Source organism: Haliotis rufescens, unplaced genomic scaffold (genome assembly GCF_023055435.1).
Source record: "Haliotis rufescens isolate VD_foot unplaced genomic scaffold, xgHalRufe1.0.p SCAF_10, whole genome shotgun sequence".
Classification (NCBI taxonomy): Eukaryota; Metazoa; Mollusca; class Gastropoda; order Lepetellida; family Haliotidae; genus Haliotis; species Haliotis rufescens.
This window is the reverse complement of record NW_025963780.1, coordinates 27,703,651-27,730,942: the sequence shown is the minus strand read 5'-3', so window position 1 is coordinate 27,730,942 and position 27,292 is coordinate 27,703,651. Positions and strand designations below refer to the sequence as shown.

The 27,292-nt window shown below is 42.4% G+C and overlaps 1 protein-coding gene across 1 annotated transcript; it reads left to right on the top strand.

The window, feature by feature from the left end:
- Positions 1–660: 660 nt before the first annotated feature.
- On the top strand, positions 661–24,883 carry LOC124135042 (WD repeat-containing protein 75-like). The gene is made up of 19 exons (XM_048389048.1): positions 661–770; positions 2,039–2,168; positions 2,659–2,724; positions 4,831–4,939; positions 5,597–5,709; positions 6,012–6,082; positions 7,531–7,626; positions 8,536–8,624; positions 9,041–9,196; positions 9,992–10,176; positions 11,018–11,205; positions 12,807–12,973; positions 13,397–13,583; positions 16,129–16,220; positions 17,432–17,518; positions 18,356–18,588; positions 20,478–20,615; positions 21,563–21,654; positions 23,750–24,883. Exons 1-19 carry the CDS (start codon positions 661–663, stop codon positions 23,985–23,987), a joined length of 2,547 nt encoding a protein of 848 aa, XP_048245005.1. The 3' UTR covers positions 23,988–24,883.
- The last annotated feature ends 2,409 nt before the right edge of the window (positions 24,884–27,292 follow it).

The following is a 27,292-nucleotide window of genomic DNA, read 5'->3' as shown; positions in this document are numbered from 1 at the left end:
ATTTTTGTATAATGCTTCTTTCTTCTAATGAAATCAAACAAAAGTAAAACAAGCTGCAATCACATGTGCGCTATAACAGGGAATTGGCGATAATTGGCGATAATTGGTCCTTGTGATAACTGGTCGCTACCCAGTAGGCCTATAGCAAGACATGTGTAGGCCTATTAAGCAGGGCCAAATTAAGCATCTTGCCATGATGATGACTTAGACATGCATTTAGAAGTTGGAAGAACATGATGTTTAATAGAAAACATCATATTTGTTGTTTTTAAACGTTTCAGGGCTACATCAGGTAAAGAAGTACGTGTACTGAGTTAACATGGTTAATATACGTATTCTGATATATGTTTACATGGAGGTCATATGAAATAGCATAGAACAAGTCAGTTACCTAAATAAAGAACAGTTGGGATGAATCCCCATTGAAAAACAACTCGTGTTACATTCAGCAACGATGTAACTCTTTGCTTGGCACCTGGGCTCAACTTCACCATGATTCTGTGTCGGTTTTCTCTGCACTTTTAGTCTTGTCGAAATATATTTCGTCAAACTTGGCAGGAACCGGAACTACATGGTTTTAAGTATAGTGCGTCTTGATTGGCTTGCTTCTGGGTCAAACCAATCAAAACAGTCGTTTTATACAGGTCACGTTAGACTGTAATGGCGACGACCATGCCGCACGTGGATATTGTTGACGACAAGCCTATCGTGTGTTTACGTGCTGGTGAAAGCATCGTTCAGACAAAACCTGTATTTTCTCATGATACAAAGTTAGTTATTTTTATGCACAACTTGTTTCTAGTGACATTGTGTAAATATGACTCGACATTGATATATTTTACGAATTGTAATCACAGTCTACACTTTTCGCGCATGTGTTTTGCAAAAAATTGACATGATCCATTCCACATTATGGAGACATTTCTGTAGAAAAAAGCTACTTTGGTTCTTCTTTGAGACTAAGTACCCCTTTACCATCCATGGGGTTATTTGTGAGTCCATGTTTACCGTAAAACGGGATTGGGTAGACAGGCTTGCTGAATTGGTTGATGCATGTCATCGTAAGCCAATTGCATAGGCCTATGCTCAGGATGTCAATCACTAGATTCTCTGGTCTAGACTCGATTATTTACAGACCGCTGTCAAATAGCTCGAATATTCCTGAGTGCAACGTTAAACAAATGAGTCAGGCTGCGTTTGCTATCTCATATACATACATATTCCGAACCCGTGGTACCGCAGTCATTCATGGTATCACAGCATTTGTGATTTTCAGTAGTTCATGCGGGACACGCCCCTTAGCGGCTGTCTATTAATGCAAGTCAGTAACCAGGAAGTACTCGCTTCGTAAACAATTTCAATTTCCTCGGTGGCGCTATATGATCGAGCCCAGGAATTCCAGCCCAGTTTGGCAAGGGTGGAAACTGGACTTTTAAAGTCAGTTAACTGCGTTGCCACGGGAAGATGGCATTATACCAGCTAAATTAAACCAAGCACAAACATGTTTCAGATTTATGTTACACAGACTGTCTAACAAGGACATCATCACACTACTATTACAGAAATATTATCCAGATTAGTAGTTTTCTTGCATACTCTATCCATAATAGCTTGGGAATCACATCAACAAATGTACAGTGATAATAAGAGAATAGAATTTGCGATACACATGCTGATTTGAACAATCATTTTTGCATGTTTTTGTTCTGAAAGTTGAACATAGATCTAGTGCTTTTGGGGGTAAATTCTCTTTTAACATTAACACTTCAGCAGCCTCAGATCAGAATATGAGATTGTTTGTTTTTTTAAAACCACCCAGAACAGTATTCAATCTATGTAACAGTGGCCTGTAGATTTAACTAGATAATCCAGTGGTTGATATTATGAGCAACAATCGGCGTCAGGGTTTAATCACACTATCAGACAAATTGCCAAGCCTGATCTCTTACAACCAGCATAGGTTGCTGGGACCTATTCTAATCCGAAATCCCCCAAAGGACAAAGCAAAATTGTGTACATTGAATGTTCTACATTGCAGATGTCTGTTCTGTGGGTCGGGCAGCGCAGTAAAGGTGTACAGCACGGAGAGTGGGGAGTGTGTCCGCGAGCTGCAGGCTCACACAGACAAAGTGACATGTCTGATGCTGAATCCAGCCAACAAGCTACAGGTAATAATAGGCCATTGATACTGTGCATATTTCCACACCAGTCAGGGGCATGCTCAAAGCGCTATTATTACCCTGGTCACTGGACCAGTGTGCACTCAAGAAACATTCTCTGTTGGAATATTGCTAAAAGCTGCGTAAAACAATACTCACTCACCAAATGCCTTTCAAAGGATTGAAGGTTATGTAACTTTTCACAAGATAGAATGATTTTTAAATGTTTTATGCACAAATTGTGAGTGATGAATATATAGCAAGTCAGTAGCCCTATCAATTTATCAAAAGTCCTTGTCTTTACCTTTTTAAAAAATGTAAAAAATATTTTTGCTTCTGTTCAGCTAAATGACCCCTGATGATTTCTTCTGACTATTTCACTTAGCTCTCCATTCAAAGCTCTCTAGCCATGCTGATTTCAGTATTTGTGTTTCTGTATTATCTGCCATGTTAACATATCGGTCAGTTGGATTACTTATTGGTGCTGGTCATGTTTCAGCTGATCTCAAGTGGCCTTGATGCCCAGGTGTTCTTCTGGGACTACATCGATGGCGTCATGCTCAAGGTCAGTGTGTGTAGAATGTGTCCCCTACCCCATTGCTAGCCGTAAGAGGCAGTTAAGAGGAAACCCATGGGACCAGGTTAGAATGTGTCCCCTACACCCAAATGCTAGTTGTAAGAGGCAGTTAAGAGGAAACCCATGGGACTGGTGATAGAATGTGTTCTCCACCCTATTGCTAGCCGTAAGAGGCAGTTAAGAGGAAACCCATGGGACCGGGGATAGAATGTGTTCCCTACACCCCATTGCTAGTTGTAAGAGGCAGTAAAGAGGAAACCCATGGGACCGGGGATAGAATGTGTCCCCTACACCCCATTGCTAGCCGTAAGAGGCAGTTAAGAGGAAACCCATGGGACTGGTGATAGAATGTGTTCTCCACCCTATTGCTAGCCGTAAGAGACAGTTAAGAGGAAACCCATGGGACCGGGGATAGAATGTGTCCCCTACACCCCATTGCTAGCCATAAGAGACAGTTAAGAGGAAACCCATGGGACTGGGTAGAATGTGTCCCCTACACCCCATTGCTAGCCATAAGAGACAGTTAAGAGGAAACCCATGGGACTGGGTAGAATGTGTCCCCTACACCCCATTGCTAGCCATAAGAGACAGTTAAGAGGAAACCCATGGGACTGGGTAGAATGTGTCCTCAACACCCCATTGCTAGTTGTAGGAGGCAGTTAAGAGGAAACCCATGGGACCAGGGATAGAATGTGTCCCCCATCCCATGGCTAGTTGTAAGAGGCAGTTAAGAGGAAACCCATGGGACCGGGGATAGAATGTGTCCCCTACACCCCATTGCTAGCCATAAGAGGCAGTTAAGAGGAAACCCATGGGACTGGTGATAGAATGTGTTCTCCACCCTATTGCTAGCCGTAAGAGACAGTTAAGAGGAAACCCATGGGACCGGGGATAGAATGTGTCCCCTACACCCCATTGCTAGCCATAAGAGACAGTTAAGAGGAAACCCATGGGACTGGGTAGAATGTGTCCCCTACACCCCATTGCTAGCCATAAGAGACAGTTAAGAGGAAACCCATGGGACTGGGTAGAATGTGTCCCCTACACCCCATTGCTAGCCATAAGAGACAGTTAAGAGGAAACCCATGGGACTGGGTAGAATGTGTCCTCAACACCCCATTGCTAGTTGTAGGAGGCAGTTAAGAGGAAACCCATGGGACCAGGGATAGAATGTGTCCCCCATCCCATGGCTAGTTGTAAGAGGCAGTTAAGAGGAAACCCATGAGACCAGGGTAGAATGTGTCCCCCACCCCATTGCTAGCCATAAGAGACAGTTAAGAGGAAACCCATGGGACTGGGTAGAATGTGTCCCCTACACCCCATTGCTAGCCATAAGAGACAGTTAAGAGGAAACCCATGGGACTGGGTAGAATGTGTCCTCAACACCCCATTGCTAGTTGTAGGAGGCAGTTAAGAGGAAACCCATGGGACCAGGGATAGAATGTGTCCCCCATCCCATGGCTAGTTGTAAGAGGCAGTTAAGAGGAAACCCATGGGACTGGGTAGAATGTGTCCCCTACACCCCATTGCTAGCCGTAAGAGGCAGTTAAGAGGAAACCCATGGGACTGGGTAGAATGTGTCCTCAACACCCCATTGCTAGTTGTAAGAGGCAGTTAAGAGGAAACCCATGGGACCAGGGTAGAATGTGTCCCCCACCCCATTGCTAGCCGTAAGAGGCAGTTAAGAGGAAACCCATGGGACCAGCATGCAAGAGTGAGGATAGATGTCCAAGATTATTGCACTTATAGAGTGCAACGTTAAACAACAAACAATCAAACTATCTCAGATTAAAGTTGGTGCATTTGCCACATTTGTATTCCAAATGCATTAGATATTGTGATGAGTAAGTATGTTGTATAACTCAGCCATCAACAATATTCCGGTATATATGACTGCGGCTTGTGAACAGTCTGTTCTGCACCAGGCAATCCAGTGACTGAAAGGATGAGCAATCCTCATGCAAGTCACAGAGTTTGATCCATTTTGGTCGACTCTCATATGACAAGCATATTTTTTTATGCATTTTATAAGTTTTCATGAGAACTAAAGAATATGTAATGGTCAGTCCTCCATGAAAACTGTTTTGTTTCCAGAGCTATACATTTCCGCAGCCATTGTTTGGTCTTGTGAGTGTGAAGATCAGTGGAGGCCAGTTTTATTTCCATGTACTGCAGTCCAGTCCGAGAAAACAGTGTTTCAAAGGTAACATTTTATGTATAAAATAAGGTGGTTGCACAGTGTCTAAGGGGCTGCTGCTGTGAAGAGTTGTCTGGATTAGCTGTGCCAGGATCTGCTGCTTAAGGGATCAGTGGTATTTCAGGGTAGTGCACATACGCCAGTGGTATACAGGGTAGGGCACATAAGCCAGTAGTGTGACAGGGTAGGGCACATACACCAGTGGTATACAGGGTAGGGCAGATATGCCAGTTGTATGTAGGGTAGGGCACATACACAAGTGGTATACAGGGTAGGGCAGATATGCCAGTTGTATGTAGGGTAGGGCACATACACAAGTGGTACACAGGGTAGGGCACATACGCCAGTAGTGTGACAGGGTAGGGCACATATGCCAGTTGTATGTAGGGTAGGGCACATACACAAGTGGTACACAGGGTAGGGCACATACACCAGTAGTGTGACAGGGTAGGGCACATAGGCCAGTAGTGTGACAGGGTAGGGCACATAGGCCAGTAGTGTGACAGGGTAGGGCACATACGCCAGTAGTGTTACAGGGTAGGGCACATATGCCAGTAGTGTGACAGGGTAGGGCACATTACATCAGGTGGCATTACATACAGTGATGTTTAACATGTTTTCTGCTCTTGAAATTAATGGTATACGTTATTGATTTCTTTGAAGAGGGTCAAGTTGTCGGGTACAAAGGAGTGTCGAAGGACCTGAAAGCCACAATACAAGGTGTCATCTTCGAGAGTTGTGCCCTTGACGCCAAGACCGTGGACATGGGACAGAAGGTGGGTGTTTGCTCGAGGTGCTCGAGGTATTAGGTATCGATGAATGTACATACAGGCTGAAACACTTCATAGCTGGTATGAAAACAAGTAAAAAGATCTCCTGAATGGTCGCTAGTCTCTATTAAAAGACCTATGATAGGTTGTCAAATAGCATTGTGGTAAGGTAGAGTTATTAACTAAATCATCATAAAATTATTTTCATGTCCATGCTGTCTGAGTGGGAACATAAGGGGTTAACCTCAATAAAACATATGTCCATGTCAAGTTCTCATTCTAATGTTTTTGTGTTTTGTTCCTTTCAGGATGACTATTTTGCTGGAGTATCAACAAACAGAAAAGAACTTTTAATTCACTACAATAAGAAATGTATCAAGTAAGCACTTTTTACCTTCTTTCAATGATATTTGTTTACAAGTTAACTGCTTTCAGAAGTATCCTTTCATAGATGTATGATGTTTCTTTGTTTGTTTATTTATGGTTTAACGCTGCACTCAGCAATATTCCAACTATATGACGACGGTCTGTAAATAATCAAGTCTGGACCAGACAATCCAGTGATCGACATCATGAGCATCGATCCACGCAATTGTGATACAATGACATTCATCAACCAAGTCAGCGAGCCTGACCACCCGATCCTGTTAGTCGCCTTTTACGACAAGCATAGTCGCCTTTTATGACAAGCATGGGTTGTTGAAGACCTATTCTACCCCGGATCTTCACAGGTTTCGAACACATTCGGTCATATCATATCCGTTATCACATTTTGCCTCATAGATGTGTGAGGGTGGTCGGGTAGCTTAGTGGTTAAAGCGTTAGCTCGTCATGTTGAAAATCCGGGTTTGATTCCCGACCTGGGTACAGTGTGTGAAGCCTATTGCTGGTGTCCCCTGTCACGATATTGCTGGAATATTGCTAAAAGCGGTGTAAAACCATATTTACTCACGTACTCATAGATGGATGATGTTAGCATATTCAGATGGGGTTGGTGTGTCTTTATTATGGCATACTAATGTGTCCGTTTCTGTGCAGGTTAATTTTATGATTCTATTCACTTTTATTGGACAAGTTTGTATGGGCTGTAATTTAACGTCTCTGTCTGCACTTTGGGGCGATGGGGTTGGCTAGTGGTTAAAGTATTTGCTTGTCACGTTGAAGACCTGGGTATGATTCCCCAAATTGGTACAATGTGAAACCCATTTCAGGCCTCAAAGTTGCAACTAAAATGGTCGCCAATTTCAATTTGTCTACTCTCTAAAATTCAGAGGTAGCCAAATGACTACCTTGAAAAATATCTTGTGGCGACTAAATTCTATTGCTACACATATGTAGACACAAAAATAAACATGTCTGCTACCAATTATCCTCTCAAATAATTCCTCCTAAAGTCCGAAAACCGAAATGCATAAATATTAATGTAATTAGTATTTTAGTTTAGTTGATAGTTCATTGGATAAGCAAGAATATACCTATATAATCTGGTAACATAAATTGCATCATTGTTCGAGTCACAAATAACAAAACTCAATTTCAGTTTCCACTAATATACAATTCCATATTGTACATATTATAATAGTTATTTGATAAAAGATAATTTCAAATGCTTTTGGCTACCTACACTATTGGCTTGACTTCTTGATTTTACCACTGGCTACCTGCAAAAAATACTTCTAGCCATATAGCTACTCTGTAAAAATTTAGACTTTAAGGCCTGTGTTTCTGGTGATCCTTGCCGTGACATTGCTGGAATATTGCTGAAAGCAACGTAAAACCACACTCTATCTGTCCTTGAGTATAGTGATGTTTGCCTTGTTTTGACAGATACAAGATGCAGTATGTTGAGATCACTTGTGTGTCAGCCCACCCCACAGAACTGTCCCTGGCTACTGGCTGCTCCGATGGCAAGATATACTACTGGTATGTTGCCCCCCGATCATGACCATGATAACCGATGATGAGTGTCCTTAATGTGAAGGTGCTGGTGACATTGGTTGCACTCACTCATTCTTACACTTTTGCTCGACTCACACTCACTCACTCACTCACTCACTCACTCACTCACTCACTCACACCATGCTTCTATCAATTCCATGTCAACTCCAATACCAGTGACATATCTGGAATACTGGTGACATTGGTCACACTCACTCATTCTTACACTTTTGCTCACTCACTCACTCACTCACTCACTCACTCACACCATGCTTCTATCAATTCCATGTCAACTCCAATACCAGTGACATATCTGGAATACTGGTGACATTGGTCACACTCACTCATTCTTACACTTTTGCTGACTCACTCACTCACTCACTCACTCACTCACACCATGCTTCTATCAATTCCATGTCAACTCCAATACCAGTGACATATCTGGAATACTGGTGACATTGGTCACACTCACTCATTCTTACACTTTTGCTCACTCACTCACTCACTCACTCACTCACTCACTCACTCACTCACACCATGCTTCTATCAATTCCATGTCAACTCCAATACCAGTGACATATCTGGAATACTGGTGACATTGGTTGCACTCACTCATTCTTACACTTTTGCTCACTCACTCACTCACTCACTCACTCACTCACACCATGCTTCTATCAATTCCATGTCAACTCCAATACCAGTGACATATCTGGAATACTGGTGACATTGGTTGCACTCACTCATTCTTACACTTTTGCTCACTCACTCACTCACTCACTCACTCACTCACTCACTCACTCACACCATGCTTCTATCAATTCCATGTCAACTCCAATACCAGTGACATATCTGGAATACTTGGATGGTGTGACCCTCCTGTCGGTGTTGTTGCAGGTACAGTTTCACCAATGAGAGGCAGATGGTGAAGTCTGTCTACCACTGGCATGCCCTGGCTGTTCTGGACCTCACATTCTCACCTGAAGGTAATGGACGCTGGGAAGAACACTAAGATGAGGATGAGTGAAAACTGAAGATTCGCGTTTGGGGACTGAACTTTACTAGACGGGGAATACATGAAGGGAGTGATCTGGGATTAGAGACTAAGTTTCCTTGACAGCCAATTGGGGAAAAGAGAGAAAAATTTGTACTCGTCCCAGCCCTAGTTTTATTCATGTTATTCTTAAAATGTCAGTAAACTATGCATTGAATAACCTTCTCGAAATCTGTCCTAAACAGATTACCTTCCCTTGTGAATGACAGCTCAAAATCCCCCCTCAAATGTTTGGAACTGATTCCGTTCATTCACCTGGAACAGATATTCCGTAATTCCTCCTCGTTCGTTGGTTGTTCTCTGTGTATTTGTCTGATGAGTGGAGACACAACTTTGTATTTGTATCAGGCTCCTTCTTGCTGAGTGGAGGCCACGAGTGCACACTGGTCAAGTGGCAGTACGAGACTCACTACAAGGACTTCAAGCCCCGGCTGGGATCCCCCATCACCCACGTCACATGTGCCCCTGACAACCTCCTGTACGCTGTGTCACATCAGGATAATGGTATGTGTGTGTGTCTCTCTCTCTCTCTCTTCCTCCTCCTACTCCTCCTCCTCTCTCTCTCTCTCTCTCCTCTCTCTCTCTTCCTTCTCTCTCTCTTCCTTCTCTATCTCTCTCTCTTCCTTCTCTCTCTCTCTCTCTCTTCCTCCTCCTCTCTCTCTCTCTGTGTGTGAGACTGTGTGTGTGTGTTGGGGGGAGAAGGGTGCGTCTGTGATTCCTTTTCTGCGTCTGTGTATGTGTGCATCTCTCTGTGTGTGTCCTGTGTCTGTCAGATGTGTGTGCTTGTGGGTCTTTGTGTGTTTCTGCATCTGCGGGGGCATCAGATACATTTGTGATGAAGCTGTGTGACAAATTATCAGATTAAAGTCATTTCAGCTGTGTTGCGTTAACTGTGAACAGACTTTCTTGCACCAAAGTTGAATACATCTAAAAAGATGTATGGGAGCAAGGTAGTGACTCCAGGTGTGACCAGCTTTACTTTCAAGTCACAACATGTCAGTATTGTTGCCATACATCCCCCATGCACCCACCCAACATCATCTGACTGCCTCAAACCTGTGGTTATACCGGGTGAGAACATAGGTCTTCAGCAACCCATGCTTGTCGTAAGAGGCGACTAAATGGATCAGATGGTCAGGCTCGCTGACTTGGTTATCCCTAAAGGGTAATCGAAGAGAGTAGCCAAGACCATCACTGAGACACCTCCACTAAAGCCTTATATGACCAATCATATAGCTGGAATGTTGCTGAGTGTGGTGTTAAACAACAAACATAGCTCACTATCCGACTGTTTCCCAGGTATCCATCTGTTGAGGAACACCCTGGATATCTGCCAGATCTACCAGGGGCTCACCAAGACAAGCTTCTCCCACGGAAACCCTGTTGGCCTGCTCTGTGACCCCAGGTCCAGGGCTCTAGTGACCAATGGAAGACCAGGACACTTACAGTTCTACTGTCTCCATAACGACAGGCAACTGTTTAACGTGAGTTGAATGGATGTTAGGATAATATGATGTTATTAGCTCAACTGATATATGAGATGCTACTGCTAATATGATATTTGGTCTGTCAGCCTGTTTGCTAAGATCATTTGGTCCACTCACTGAGCTAGCCGAATTTGTTGTTTAGAGTTATGTCCCCTATTTATGCTAGGATATGCTGATCAAGGGTTTAGATCCAAGGCATATTTTGATTATTACCATCACTACAAGTGTGCTTGTGGGTTTCATAAAAGTGGAATATGACTCCATCACTTCAGTCTCTCCTCCCATATTGTAGCTGAACATGCATGACATCATAAAAGCCAACTCACCGTGCTCTTTTGGCCCGTGGAGATCGTGGGTAGAATAGGTCTTCAGCAACCCATGCTTGCCATGAAAGGCGACTATGCTTGTCATAAGAGGCAACTAACGGGATGGGTGATCAGGCTCGCTGACTTGGTTGATGCATGTCATTGTATCCCAATTGTGTGGAATGATGTTCATGATATCAATCACTGGATCATCTGGTCCAGACTCAATTATTTACAGACCGTTGTTGTGTAGCTAGAATATTGCTGAGTGCTGCGTTAAACGAGAAACAAAACATACAAACCTTGCGACTATGCTTGTCGTAAAAGGCGACTAACGGGATCGTGTGGTCAGGCCACTGACTTGGTTGATGCATGTCATTGTATCCCAAATGCAAATATCCATGCTCATGATGCCAGTCACTGGATTGTCTGGTCCAGACTCGCTTACTTACAGACCGCCGTCATATACCTGGAATATTGTTGAGTGGAGCGTTAAACAACAAACAAACAAACACCATGCTTTTATGTTTCAGCTTGATATTGTTCGTCAAAATTACATCTCCTCGGAGAATCTGGAGCAGCCTCTGACAGTCACCCAGATCACGAAGGCCGCAATAGACGAGCGTGGTGACTGGCTGGCCACTTATGAACTGTGGGATGACGGGGAGATGTCGCCCGAGATGCAGCTCAAGTTCTGGCATTATGATGAGAAGAAGCAGAGGTGGGCACCACATTCACTTGGTGTAGATGTGTTTGTGTTAAAGTGAACCGCCTCCGTGGTCTAGTGGTAGAGCGTCCGCCCGGAGAGCGGAAGGTCCGGAGTTCGATCCCCAGCCGCTTCATACCAAAAGACGTTAAAAGATGGTACTTGTTGTTACCCTGTCTGGCGCTCGGCATTAAGGGACTAAAACAAGGACTGGTTGGCTCGGAGTCAGTCTACACTGTGTCTGAGTGGGGTATTCATGTTAAACTGTGGCATGGTATCTCAGTGAGCTAGCACTATAAATCGGCATCAGTTCGGAGTAGTACAAGCAGCCACACACACACACACACACACACACACACATGTGCATGCACGTCGCTATATAAGTGCAATAATGTTGGACGCGACGTCAAACCCCATTTCACCTCACCTTGTGTTAAAGAGGAAGTGAATTCAACATAGCAACTTTGAGAACACTTATGGGGATACCTAATCACAAATGGTTGACGGAAATTAAATTTGAAAAAGGGAAATACCGTAAAACGGACGATAAAAAACGACAAGCAAAGTCGTTCCCCAAACAAAACATTCAGACAAGAATCAGTATTCCATTGGCACCACCGTAATATAGCTGGAATATTGCTGAGTGCGGCGTTAAACAACAAACAACAACCAAGTCAGCAAGTCTTACCACCCGATCCCCTTGGTTATCACTTTAGGCACTGAATCAATAGTTTTAGTGTGCATCCGTTACGTCATCTTACATAGGCCTTAGCATAGATATCCTGTCACAGATCTAGACACACAGTCAAAATTTATCTGATGATACACAACAATTCTGTATTTATGCTGGGGAGTTCACAGGGGTTTCCCTAAGAAGGTGGAAGTAGTTTGTCAGTGTTTACGTCATTCTAGAATACAGTCTCCTGAAATATGTATGAAATGTTTAATACATAGACATGTGTGCATCGGTTTTATGGTCATGTGATTGGCCTCTCATCCAATAGGAAATCCATATATCATGACAGATCATATATACTTTAGAATCAATTTTGTTTCATCATACACAAGATATACACAATTTGCTTCATTTCAGGGGCGGTGGTGTAGCTTAGTGGTTAAAGCATTCAGTCGTTACGCTGAAGACCCGGGTTTGATTCCCCACATGGGTACAATGTGTGAAGCCCATTTCTGGTGTCCCCTGCCGTGATATTGCTGGAATATTGCTAAAAGCGGCGTAAAACCATACTCACTCACTGTACACAGCGAATCGCTGCGTCATAGACGACGTTTGTTTCATTTTTTGTTACATTGTGCGTGAGCTTCATCAAGTGACGACCGCCTCCGTGGTCTAGGGGTAGAACATCTGCCTGGAGAGCTGAAGGTCCTGGGTTTGATCCTCGGCCGCGTCATACCAAAAGACGTTAAAAGATGGTACTTGTTGTTACCCTGTCTGGCGCTAGGCATAATTGGGCTAAAATCAGGACTGGTCGGCTCGGATTTAGTATACTGTGTCTGAGTGGGGTATTGATGTTGTCTCAGTGAGCTCGCACTATAAACCCCACGTTGATCAAGTGACATTGTTGTTCATGTACTTTATTTCTGGTATTTGTTGTCAGCTACGAGATGAACACGGTCGTGGACCGACCCCACGATAAGGCGCTCTGCTCCCTGACATTCCGCCCCTATAACTCCTCCATCAGGTCTATGCTGCCACTAGTCGTGTCCGGGGGACAAGACTGCAGGTTCAAACTGTGGACGCTTGTGGACGACACCGATATCTACAGTAGGTTCAGTCCAGCATCTAAACATAGAGTGACATTCAGCCTTCAACAAATATTACAGATGATACCAAAATATAATTTCTCTTGATATAAATATTTCTACTATTAATTTTTTTGTTACTTCCTGTGACGACCTTTCCCAAATCTCTGAGCTGGTTGCATGGATTGAAGAAGTGGCAAGATTTACTGAAATCACCACTGGTATTTAACCTAGAAATGAATCCAAATACTCATCTAAACCCTGCATCACTTCTTTATTCCCCCCCCCCCCCCCCCCCCCCCCCACACACACACACACACACACACACATTAAGCTGACACATCGTGATATAGCTGGAACAGAGTCCAAAGTGGCTTTAGACCCAACTCACTCACTCACTCACTCACGGAATAAATATAACAAAAATATCCTATATTTGTGAAAGGGTTCAACAGCAAGTGGACGTGTGACTCGGTCGGCTTCTACCGTGAGATGGATACCGGAGCGACAGCATTCGCAGAAGATGGATCCCTCCTGGCCGTGGTGTTCGGCTCCACCATCACACTGTGGGACCCGGATACTAACGTCCTCAGGACTACTTTCAGTAGCAGCTTTGACAAGAAGAATGTCAGGTGGGAGAAGATTGTTTTCTTTAAAACAATGTGTTAATTGTCTATTGATTTGTATAATTTTTAGAATTTAATGCTACATTTCAGGTCTGCAGTACATGAAAAGGCCCTACTCTGTGTTATTTTTTAATTTTTTTAGCTTTCTATGTTATTTTTGATAAAATATTCAAAATGAATGATGACAGTCATCATGAATACTCACTATTCAAAAGAAGTTTAAGATCACACACAATTGAATGGCCCTGTGATGCAACATCCATCAGCCATGACAGTAGTCATATAAAACATTGGGTGTTCTTTAAATTCTTTATTAGCTGTGTACATAAATTTTTTTGTCTTTCTTTGGATGAGTTTTTGCTTCTTTGTCAACCAAAAAGGTAGACATGTGTAAAAACAGGTCTTGAATTCCAACATGGAGTCGGAACACCATGAGGTCACCTGACTGTTTCATATCTGAATTCTTGAAAGTCGTTGTGAGCAGCTGTTAAACACAACAGATCGGTTGTTTCAGTTCGGTTGATTTTATAAGACATTGACTGATAGTCATCCAAAATGTCCTAAAGGTATATTTCAAATTCGGTATTATAGTGATTGAGTGGGTGGATGAGTGAGTGAGTGAGTATATGAGTGAGTGTGTATGGCTTTACGTTGCTTTTAGCCCTTATCTCAGGTCAACTTATCCTAACTAACACGGGATTACAATGCATGATCAATTTGCTTGGGTGGTGATCATGGTGATGCTGGGATGTGTTCGGGTGAATTGTTTTTTGAAAGCTGGAAACTTTGTTCAAGCATGATTCCACATAAGGATCGAAAGATGAAGGAAGAAATGCATAGTGTGAGATAGGATAAGTAATTTCAAGTAAAACTGACAATACCGCAGCAATATAATGACAGGGACTCCAGAAATGGGCATCATACATCGTACCCATACCGGAAATCAAACCCGGGTCTTAAGCATGAAGAGCGAATGGTTAAACCATTAGTCTACCCCAACTCCCCTGGTAATAGAGAAGAATTTGCCATCAAAAGATAAAATTATGAAATGTCCTCATGCCATTTGTCTCCAACAAAATGGCCGTGTACATGGTTAGAACCAGGGTGTAGACTAGGTGTCCAGCATGATGTTGGTTGCAGCCATCTTCCCGAGGCAAGGGAGTTAACTGATCATATAAGTCAAGTTTCCACCCTTGCCAAACTAGGCTGGAATTATGGAGTTATGTTTTGGCTGGATTAATGAGTTTATGCATAGTCCAATCAAAATCGCGGAACGAAATTGTAAACTGCCAGGCAGATTTCGGTTGATTGCAGGATTTGCAAAGCATGTGTACAGTAAACTTGCCATCATCTGACATTTTTCTGATCATTTCATGTTTTGAATCAAGGTGCTTACGTGATTTGATGCTCTTTGCAAAGTGAGACCTGTTTTATTACAATATAGATCTTGATAATCGATCAGATCGTCTTCACTGGGCGCTACCATTTTGTTTGCAACAAATGCAAATGTTATGAAAGATATCTGATTGGTCAATAGGAGTGACATGGAAGGTATATAATTCGTAATAGCCACTTGTAGCGCTGCCATCGAGCCCAGAAATTTCAGCCTAGTTTGGCAAGGATGGAAACTGGACTTACATAGACAGTATTGCCCTTGCCTCAGGAAGATGGTTGCAGTGAGAGACGGCTAAACTGGATCAGGTGGTCAGGCTCTGTGACTTGGAAGGCTGCCTATTGTATCAACCATTGGTTTACCTTGCGGTGATTCGATTAGTTACAGATCGCCGCGATATAGCTTGAATATTGTGAACTGTGGCATAACAACAACCATACAAATCAGATGGCTTCCTGCTTGGTCTTCATGAATTGTGGTCCCAACCATTGTTTTCACCATGTCGTGGAAGGAGTTTTGCGAAGAATGGACATTGGTGTTTTGGACAACAGTTGAACAGAGAATGTAGTTCCCCTGTTCCCAATGCTTGTCTCTTGAACTGACTAATGACAGTTACAATATGTGGTCTGCGTGATTTTTGTCCTGAGAGCATACCCGTGAAGACCCGGGGTAGAATAGGTCTTTAGCAACCCATGCTTGCCGTATAAGGCAACTATGCTTGTCGTAAGAGGCGACTAACGGGATCGGGTGGTCAGAGTTGTTCTTCAACAACCCATGTTGTCGGACACGCTGACTTGGTTGATGCATGTCATCGATCCCAATTGCATGGATTCATGCTCATGACATCAATCACTTGATTGTCTGGTCCAGACTCGATTATTTACAGACCGCTGTCTTATAGCTGGAATATTGCTGAGTGCGGCGGTAAACAACAAACAAACAAACAAACCTGATAGCATGCATCAATGCTCATGGTATCAACCACTGGTTTGCCTGACCCAGACCCAGGCCACTATATGACTGGAATATTGCTAACTGTCAGGCAATACACATGATACATCATTAACTCTAAAGCGTGCATCAATTTGCTCATGCTGTCAACCACTGTTTGCTGTTTGCTAAGTAAGTGGTGTTTCAATCAATGCTGTTGTGTTTCAGGCAGGTGTTGTTTGGCCGCAAGTCCTGCTGTCACCTGCTGGTCGCCACCACGGCATGGCAGCTCACAGTGTGGAACCTTCTCACATGCTCAGGTAAGAGACAGTTGGAGGTGGAATTATTTTATTTTTTAAGTGTAGGATAAAAGACGTCACAGGGTTTTTATGAGATTTAAAACCCGAATCTAAGGGATAGAACCAGGCCCCGATGTTTTATGCCAAGGATGAGGCTTTTACATCTCATAAAAACCCGAGGGTAAGTGTTTTATCTTATAAACCAATAAAAGATACTTAAAAGAACATTTGTCAACATGATTATGTTTCAAACATACTTTCCATGAACCTTAGGAAACGGCATAAAATATCTGTTTCTGGCATACAGTTGCTTGAAAAGACATTCTCAAAAGCACTGTGATTTATTATCACCTCTGTAGCCTAGGGGTACACTCACTGGGCTACAGATCCCAAGGTTGCATGTTCGAAATATTATATAAAATCATGGCGATATTATAACACATTAAAGGGGCACGGGTGGCCCAGTCGTCTAAGGCCCCACAATTCGCTGTGTAGAGTTGCATCCCTTGGGCACGCCAGAAACCTATGATGGTTGGTTTGAATCCCGGTTCGCCCGGATTATGTTTCTCGGTTTGTCAGCACCATACCCATGCTCGTGGGTTTCACCGAAGTGGTAAACGTCTAAGACCTGCATCACTTCGGGCTTTCCTCCCACATTAAGCTGACACGCCGCGATATAACTGGAATACTGTTAAAAGCAGCGTTAAACCCAACTCACTCACTCACTCACTCACTCACTCACTCACTCACTCACTCACTCACTCACTCACTCACATTATGCCCAGTGATATTATGACATTTAACTCCACTGGAGAACAATAGGATGATGTCATTGGAGGCTTATAATGTAAATAATGTGGTTTGAAAGGTCTTGTGCTTTCAGTTGTTGGCTTGTTTTCCCATTTACTGTATACCATTTGTTAAAAGTTGGCCTCTATCAGAATCTCTGGGTAAGATTTTGAAATGAAAGCAAGGCTTTTTATAAAGGCCAGGTCGGCCACAACTAATGACTACTACCTCATACATTTGAATACAACTAATGGTTTCTCCCTAACATCTCTGCATACAGGCAGTGACTTCTTCCCATCACGTTTACCTACAGCTAATGACTTCTCCCCATCACATGAGGTACACTGAATAAACAAGAGCGGACTAAATCAGCTGTTGAATGAACCTAGTCACAGTACTGCTGTGTAGCGCTAACTTGAGTGATGTTCTGTTCTTTGTTTCAGTCCAGTGGAGTGTGTCTATAGGGGCGGTGGTGCTGGTTGACGACCCACTGACCAAGTATATGTCTGTGTTTACACACACTGGGGATCGTAAGTATCACACCTTGATGGTAGCAGTGTTTGAAACAGATGCTGGTCCGTTGATGCAAATCTCGTAAATTTTCTGAAGAACTTCTGGAATGAATTAATTGATGGCCTGACCCATGAAGATCCGGGGTAGTATAGGTCCTCAGCAACCTATCCTAGCCGTGAAAGGCGACTAACGGGATCGGATGGTCAGGCTCACTGACTTGGTTGATGCATCTCATCGTATTCCAGTATCAAGACTTGTTACTCATGATGTGAATCACTGGATTGTCTGGTCCTGACTTGATTATTTACAGACCGCCATCATATAGCTGGAATATTGCTGAGTGCGGAGAGAAACAAACAAAAGAAACAAATTGATGGCCTGGCTGTTTATTAGGGGCACTGTTGTTTCTCTGTCGGAGGGGAAACAGACAAAGCTTCAAAATGTAATCATCAACCTCGCATTGATGCTGTCCATTCTACATTGATTATGAACACTTTTGGGACAGATCTAGACTGTCTGGCCCAGACTCAATTATTTACATGAATATGTCACATAAATATACTACTCAAAAGAAATTAAGGATCACCTGATTCTTTCATATAACAATAGTTAATGTCTCATGCCATGACAGATTAACTTTACCAATATGAAAGAATCGGGTGATCCTTAACTTCTTTTGAGTAGTATATATCCCTAAAATGGCTCATTTCTATGACCCAATTCACTTTGGGTTTTCATGTACTTGAAGCAGATATGTTGTGATATGATTGAAATATTGTTTAAAGTGGGCGTGAAAAGAACCCACTCCTTAACTCAAATGGCAGTCTCAGAGTCATTCAATTTTCTCTTCCTAGTTCATGTGTTCGAGCCAGCCAATTCCCAGCCGGTCTTCACTCAGACTCAGGTTTCAAAGAACGACGTTGTCAGTGCTGTTTTTATACCTCACAAAGAGGAAAGTCCATTCAGTGCCAAGGGGAGACTACTATGGCAGAGACAATCACAGCTGTACTTCATGACAAAAGAGCAAGATCTCCTTACAGTGCAGTATGACGCCACTGAGAACAGCACTGATGGGTATATAAAAAAGGTAGGCTGCAACAGGCACAGTTTTGAGTTTGTGCACATAATTGGGATCGCAATATAAGTGTTACTATTCCAAAGATCAGATTAATCTTCTTATTGTAAATAAACTCACCCTAAATTTTTAGACAAGTACAAAAAAAATTAAAGTTGAATATATGCATTGTCAGCATTACTGTGTTAACATTTACTTCATATTACCGTATTTGACGCAATAAGCGCCCCGCTCTAATAAGCGCCCACGGCAATATTTGCTAATATATTGGCTAGTGAACAATCCCAATTAGCACCCCTTCTGATTGATCAATGTACACAAGACTTATTTATTCGCGTATAATACGCACTCGTGTGTTACATGCACCCTTAATTATGGGCAATTAAATTCTGGAAAAATGTATCTGTCATATATAAACATTTCAGTGTGTCAGCATAAACCACGAAATTTATATTTCAACTCTGTTTTTTTTCACCAAAATAATATTCTAATAAGAGTCCCCTATTTTTAATTTGAGAGCGCCCTGGGCGCTTATTACGTTGAATACGGTATTTAAGAAGTTAACCACAACAGGTTTATCTAGACTGATATTCCTGCTTTGAAATAAAGAATGACCCTAATAGCACGACCAACATGAAAACAGCATTATCACTATCCCTGCCGTGGGACATATTTGAATTTTGTTTGTTCATATAGTAGTGAATAATAGGAAGTTAATGGTGAAAAGTATGGAGTAAGGGCCTCAACTCAGTAAGAATGATATTTATGAAATTGTGAACTCTGCCTTGGTAAGTATCTCTTAAATAACCTTGCAAAGTTTCATTCATGTAACTTTGGTAGTTTCTGAGAAAACGTGTCCCCATTGCAGACATGATGCACCAAGTAAAACAAGGAAACACATTTTTTTTTAAAATACCAAGACATCAAAAGGCAGAAGTTCAGCATGTGTTTGATACATAGACAAAGTTTCATAATAAAATATTAAACCGTTTCCAAGTTATGCTTTGGAAACAAAACATGAGGGATCGACGGACGGCTTCCTAGCATAGAATGATAAGGAGATAGAGGCTTAACTGCTTTGTTCTGCTTTAAAAGATTGCATGCTGTGTTAAAATATCTCTGAATTAAAGAAAATAAGAATATAAAAATCATAATTTTTCAAAAACTATGCCTGCCAAGGGAATTTGTTTGGTATTCTAGAGACTCCCTGCACAAATATATTTTTAGGTCAACATTTTATGTTTGGGGTATCATATACAAGGTGATATTGTTAGTAACCTGTAGGGTCTCCAGCAACCGGTCGTAAAAAGCGACTATGCTTGTCATAAAAGGCAACTATGCTTGTCATAAAAGGCAACTATGCTTGTCATAAAAGGCAACTATGCTTGTCATGAAAGGTGACTATGCTTGTCGCAAAAGGCAACTATGCTTGTTGAAAAAGGCGACTATGCTTGTTGTAAAAGGCGACTATGCTTGTCATAAAAGGCGACTATGCTTGTCGTAAGAGGTGACTATACTTGTTGTAAAAGGCGACTATGCTTGTCGTAAGAGGCAACTATGCTTGTCGTAAGAGGCGAATATGCTTGTCGCAAAAGGCGACTATGCTTGTTGTAAGAGGTTACTATGCTTCTCGTAAAAAGCTACTATGCTTCTCATAAAAGGCGACTGTGCTTGTCGTAAAAGGTTACTATGCTTCTCGTAAAAGGCGACTGTGCTTGTCGTAAGAGGTGACTAAGTGGATGAGATGGTCAGGCTCAGTGATTTGGTTGATGTATATCATCGTTTCCCAATTGCAAGGACATGACATCAATCACTGGTCATGTAGCTGGAATACTGCTGAGTGTAGCATTAAACAACAAATAAGACGAGGTCATTTTGTAAGTGTTTCTTGTGGTTTTCAGACCCCAATAAAACAGAACCTGCCCCAGTCAGCTCTCAGCCTGCTCATGTCCAAACACAGGAAGTCTGGCGCCAAGGATCGGAAACATGAGCACATCGACATGTCTGTGGGCATCAAGGAGACACAGTTCATTCAACAGGTATTTGACAGTCATAGACTCATATAGCCTTGACTCTTAAGTCTGCAGTCATACCACTCACCATGCATACCACAGGGTTCAAATACCACAGGGTTCAAATACCACCAGGTTCAAATACCACAGGGTTCAAATGCCACAGGGTTCAAATACCACCAGGTTCAAATATCACAGGGTTCAAATACCACAGGGTTCAAATATCACAGGGTTCAAATACCACAGCGTTCAAATACCATAAGGTTCATCTTGGTTTTAAAAAATTGAATTTAGATTCTGTCATCGCAAACCTTGAAGAGTGATATTGTGGTTTGATAACCTTCTCTTTTTTAATTCCTTTCTTGAGGACATTACCTAAAATATATCTTGTCATTGTTTGAAATAGGTTAGAAAGACCTATGTCAATTCTATGAATATACAATGCCTTTTAGAGAGTGGTCAACATGTGGAAGCCTCATCAGTGGCTGAGTGTGTTAGATTGCTGACTTTGTGTGCTGGCGATTAGGTGCCTCACTTTGAGAGTGTAGGTTGAAATCCCTAATGGACCTCATCCCCAAAAGTACTAGAATTTGTACTTTAGTAAGAAAGTGTAGTCCCAAAATATAACATTTGTTCCATCAGTTCTATTTTTCTAGGGGCGGTCGGGTAGCCTAATGGTTAAAGCATTCGCTGGTCATGCCGAAGACCCGGGTTCGATTCCCAACATGGGTACAATGTGTGAAGCCCATTTCTGGTGTCCCCCGCCGTGATATTGCTGGAATATTGCTAAAACAGCGTAAAACCATACTCACTCACTCACTCACTCTATTTTTCTAAGTTTCTGAAGTTATGCTTAAGAAAATACTTTTACTTGTTTGACTTGTTCCACAATTATGAATTTTTAATCAGCATACTTGTAAATGAATCAATTGAAATAAAAATGGGGTTTGGGCCTGTGTTTCCCTCCACTCTAGATGTGCAGTATGTCAGCAACTGCCCAGCCTCCACTACCAGACTTCTGCCAGGCGTTCCTGGAGACCCGGCTGTCTAAAGGAACCGCACCCAGGTCAGTGTAATCAGTAAATAGAGATGGCGTAAAGAGATTTTGAGCCTAAAATTACGCTATTACGCTTGTCCACTCCAAATTATGATTTTTGATATTTCTCACACCAATTACTTAAATGCATGAAATATCATGGCAATCAAATTGTTAATGCACCAGTCTCGGGACGGATTCTACAAGGAACTTATTGCATGTTCACCGGTTTTTCTTTCGAGTACTTTTTCTATATTGATGTCCAATGTTTTTTATGTTTATTAATTGCTTTCATATTCAATTTCGAGGTTTATTCATATTAAACCATTCAAACGCAAGCAGAGTAATTTCTATAAGATGTTAACTCTTTGAAGCGAAAACCGTAAATTACGCCTTTTTACCCCACTGGTTACTCCAAAGCTTCAATTATTTCTGCCGTGAACATGTTAATTTGTAGTCAGTGTTGATAATCACAGGGGCTCAATTGGTTTGTCTGATTCACTGTGCAGAGTTGTGTCCCTCAGTTGCATCAGGATCCGATAATTATGGGTTTGACTCTCTGCAGTGCTTGATTACGCATTTTTTCTTCTCACCTCCATACCCATGTTTGTGAATTGTAAGCTTCACCAAAACGTAAATGACCTGCTCTCTTTCCACATTAAGCTGTTGGATATACAAGATGTATTTAATTTATAGTCTAATATTATTTATATATTTCTTTTTTTCTAATGGGAATGGCTTTGGAAATGGTAATTAAAGTTGAAAGTATCCCTGTCCAGAGGACCTTTAGTGACAAGTTTACAAGTACACTGACCTTTGCCAAAGTTTGTTTTCTCCCACTCCCTTCAGGATGGAAGATATGCAAAGATTGCAGTGTTTACTAAGCTGGAAGACCCGTGAAGATTCCGGGGTGGAATAGGTCTTCAGCAACCCATACTTGCCGTAAAAGGCGACTATGCTTGTCGTAAAAGGCGACTAACGGGATCGGATGGTCAGGCTTGCTGACTTGGTTGATACATGTCATCGATCCCAATTGCGTAGATCGATGCTCATGATATTAATCACTGGATTGTCTGGTCCAGACTCGATTATTTACAGACCGCCATCATATAGCTGGAATATTGCTGAGTGCGGCGTTAAACAACAAACAACAACAACTATGCTGAAAACCTTAAAAAGGCATATGCATGATACTCTAGACACATGGTCCTTGGTCCTTTTTCAAATTTGTCTTCAGCAACCTTTACTGGTTGTTATAGTAGCAATAATTGGATTGTCTTGGTCCAGACTCGATTATTTACAGACCGCCATCATACAGCTGGAATAATGCTGAGTGCGGTGTTAAACAACAAAAAGCAAACAAAAGCAACAAATTTATGGCCTGGCTCTATTGGGGGGCATTGTTGATTATTTGTCTGATTTGAAACAGACATGTGACAAAGCTTCAAAGTATAATCAGCAACCTTGCACAGATGCTGCGTGTCCCCTGTCAGGATGTGTGCTGGCATCATTTCCCTCCTTGGCATCTGTGTGGGGTATCCATGTTAAACTGTGGCATGGTATCTCAGCCCACACCCACACCCACACCCACACCCACATCCACACAGTCAAGTCAAGTCAAGTCAAAATTAGTTTATTTGTGTGTAGACCTTTGGCCCATATACAAGAAATGCAGTGCCAATAATACAATGTGAAGCACATTACATAGATTTTATGACTTTATGTCTTTGTTTATACGCATAATATACAAAATATTGCAGACGTTTTAATAACTCATCCTGAGGTGTACACAATAATTTTTTGAATTTATATATAGTTGGAAACTTTCAATACAATTCTGGCAAATAAACTTTACACAGCTCAGTATAGTGTTTACAGATCAGTCAGTCAGTCAGTCAGGAATCAGGAGTTATCCAACAAGGCAATGTATTTGTCGGGAAATGATACACTTGTGGGTGCCGTTGTACAAAGCGATCTTAGCGCTAAGGTGATCGTAACGCCAATACCTTAACATAGACTTACCACAGTCGTAGCTCTATGGTTGTTTTGTACAACGGCACCCTGGTCTCTAGTTATTTCGTGACTTGTCATCTGTGTTATTATAAATGATGTTTGTCTGTTCAAGGGCTGAAGCGATGGTCATAGATGACGAAGATGATGATATTGATGATATTGACAGTGGACTACAGTTGAACATTAATGCTGATTCAGACTCGGACATGGAGGTCACAGAAAGGTCAAGGCCACCTTCCAGAAAAAAGGAATCTAGTGAAAATTTATCACATTCAGATGTGGACACGAAAAAATTGGATCTTGCTTTGGGTAAAGAATACCGATGGTTTGAAAGTTTAGTCAAGCCATGAAGAATATGAACATACAATATATGGAGATATGAGAGTAAATATATGAATAAATATTGTTGGTCTATCATTTGAGGGTGAGTGGGTGACCCAGTCGTCAAAGGCACCGCAATTTGCTGTGCACAGTTGCGCCCCTAGGGCACGCTAGAAACCTAGGATTGTGGGCTGAAATTCCGGTTCACCCCGATGATGTTTCTAGACTTGTCAGCACTATACCTGTGCTAGTGGATTTCTAGAAAATGGTAAGCATCAGACATACATAAAACATTTAAGTTCTGCCTTACATTGCATGTCCGGTGGCCAAGTTGTCTAAGGCGCCGCGATTCACTGTGCAGAGTTACGTTCCTTGGGCACATCAGAAACTAATGATTGTGGGTTCGAATCCTGATTCGCCCCAATTATGTTTCTAGGTTTGCCAGCACCACACCCATGCTCGAGGGTTTCACCGAAGTTGTAAACGTCTGAGACCTGCATCACTTCGGGCTTTCCTCCCTCATTAAGCTGACACGTCGTGATATAACTGGAATAATGTTAAAAGCAGCGTTAAACCCAACTCACTCAGTCATTGCATGTCCCCACAAATTATACTGACAAAACTATTTAAAGTGTAGCTGCTCAAAGAAACCTGGATAATTTTATGTCCTTGAAAAGGAAGGATTGCTTTTGTTTGATTCTATAAGGACGTTAGATCAATGTATTAATGTTGTCATCAAACGTAAGAGGCAACTAACGGTATCATGTTGTCAGGCACGCTGACTTAATTGATGTATGTTATCATATCCTTATTGTGTAAATTGATGCTCATGATGTCAATCAGGGGGCACGGGTGGCCCAGTCGTCTAAGGCACCGCAATTCCCTATGTAGAGTTGCGTCCCTTGGACACGCCAGAAACCTATGATTGTGGGTTCGAATCCGGGTTCGCCCCAATTATGTTTCTAGGTTTGTCAGCATCATACCCGTGCTCGTGGGTTTCACCGAAGTTGTAAACGTCTGAGACCTGCATCACTTGAGGCTTTCCTCCCCCATTAAGCTGACACGCCACGATATTACTGGAATAATGATAAAAAAAACTGTTAAACCCAACTCACTCACTCACTCATGATGTCAATCACTGGATTGTCTGGTCCAGACTTCATTATTTACAGAGCACGGTCACTTAGCTGGAATATTGCTGAGTGCGTCGTTAAATTTCCTGATGACTCTTATCTTACTGTTGATCCTTCAGATTACTGAAAAGTTCTTGCCATTGTGAAAAACCCGGGTTAGTATTCAGTGGCAGGATAGGTTCCCAGAACACCATGCAGATTCAGGGCACAATCTCCTGGGGGTGTTGTGCAAGCTGGTAGCGACCAGAGATTTGCCTCACCCAACACTTATCAACAGGCCACTGTGTCTGTATCATGGCTGATTGCTTGGCATACCACCATTCATACACTAAAAGTACAGGGATAACACTTCGGTGGGTGGTCAGTAGGGCTGGGACGGGTACTCGGGTGGGTGGGTACTGAGTAGGACCTGGGTACCCACAGGACTCCCCGGACCCTTGGTTAGTCATGTGATATATTGTTTTGATGATTAAACATTTCTAGAACCCTGGTTACATTACAAGTCACTTATGTTCGCATTTCTTTCTGACTGAGCACTATTGCTTCTGACCTTTATAGGTTTGAATAAAAATAACACTTCAGTCAACTTCAGTGTATGCATGACCAGATCATTTGATACATATATTTAAATACATTTTTCCAGGGCTACGCTCAGACTATTTCCAGTCGGACATTTTGTACCAAACTCTTGAGACCTGTAGGGTAGGGTCGGGTAATAGCGGGTTGGGTACCCGGTTAGTAAATTTGGACTCGTCCCAGCCCTAGTGGTCAGGCTTGTGACTTGGTCACTGTCAGTCATCTTCCCCACAGAGAAGCCTATTGCCCCCACCAACTGTTCATATTTCATTGTTTTGAGGGATGGTGGGGTGGCCAAGTGGTTAAAGCGTTCGTCGTCACGCTGAAGACCTGGGTTCAATTCGCACATGGGTACAATGTGTGAAGCCCATGTCTGGTGTCCCCGCTGTGATATTGCTGGAATATTGCTAAAGCGGAGTAAAACAATACTCACTCACTGATTGTTTTGTGTGCATATGTATATTGTGTATATAATGTGAATTATTCATGTACAGAATGAAGAAGAGAAAAGAAATATGAAAATAAATCTGTTATGTCAAAGGTTAGAGAGGTCTTTGTTATTGTGACCAACTGTGTCAGGATTGTGTCAGAATATGTCTCTGTATCCTGTTCTTGTTGAGGAGCTGATTAAGATAAGGATGGTGGACCACATGTTTCTTGTAGGTGATCCTGTAATCCTGACCACATGGACTATTCTCGCTCAACCACTTACCCGGTACTCAACAACTCACTCACTCAACCACTCTCACTCAACCACGAGACCACAGACTCAACCACGAGACCCCTCACTCAACCACGAGACCACTTACTCACTCAACCACTCAACCACTCACTCAACCACACACTCAACCACTTACTCACTCAACCACGACACGACACGACTCACTCAACCACTCACCCATCCACGAGACGACTTAACCACGAGCCCACTCATCTGGTTGATGTCTCATACATATAGGGGCCGTCAGGTAGCCTAGTAAGACAAGCATAGTCGCCTTTTACAGCAAGCATGGGTTGCTGAAGACCTATTCTACCCTGGATCTTCAGGTGTCACACCGTTATCAAGCTGGAGTGACTTTAACCACGTGATGAGAGGTATTTATGCATGGCTTGTTGTGATAAGCAGCAGATTAACACTGACAACAATGGAAATAGATAACAAGTAGCATACAGATAATACCGGTTGTTGTCAATGTTATTCTGCTGTTTAACACAACATGTCATGCATATACCTCTCATCACTTGGTTGTGGGGCGGCCGGGTAGCCTAGAGGTTAAAGCGTTCGCTCGTCACCTGAAAACCAATTCGATTCCAACATGGGTACAATGTGTGAAGCCCATTTCTGCTTTCCCCGTGATATTGCTGGAATATTGCTAAAAGCGGCGTAGAACCATACTCACTCCTCATTCATATAAGGCAAACGTGTTGCTCATTAGTTGTATATTGTAATCCTTTTCCCTCATTCACTGAATAGCCTATACACTTGCCTGTCTCATTGTGTCATGTCACGTGGAAGACCTGGGTTCGATGTCCCACATGAGCAAAATGTGTCAAGGCCTGTTTCTAGACAAGATATAAGTTGAATATTGCTAAAATATGGCGTAGCAAACTCTCCCATTCACTCA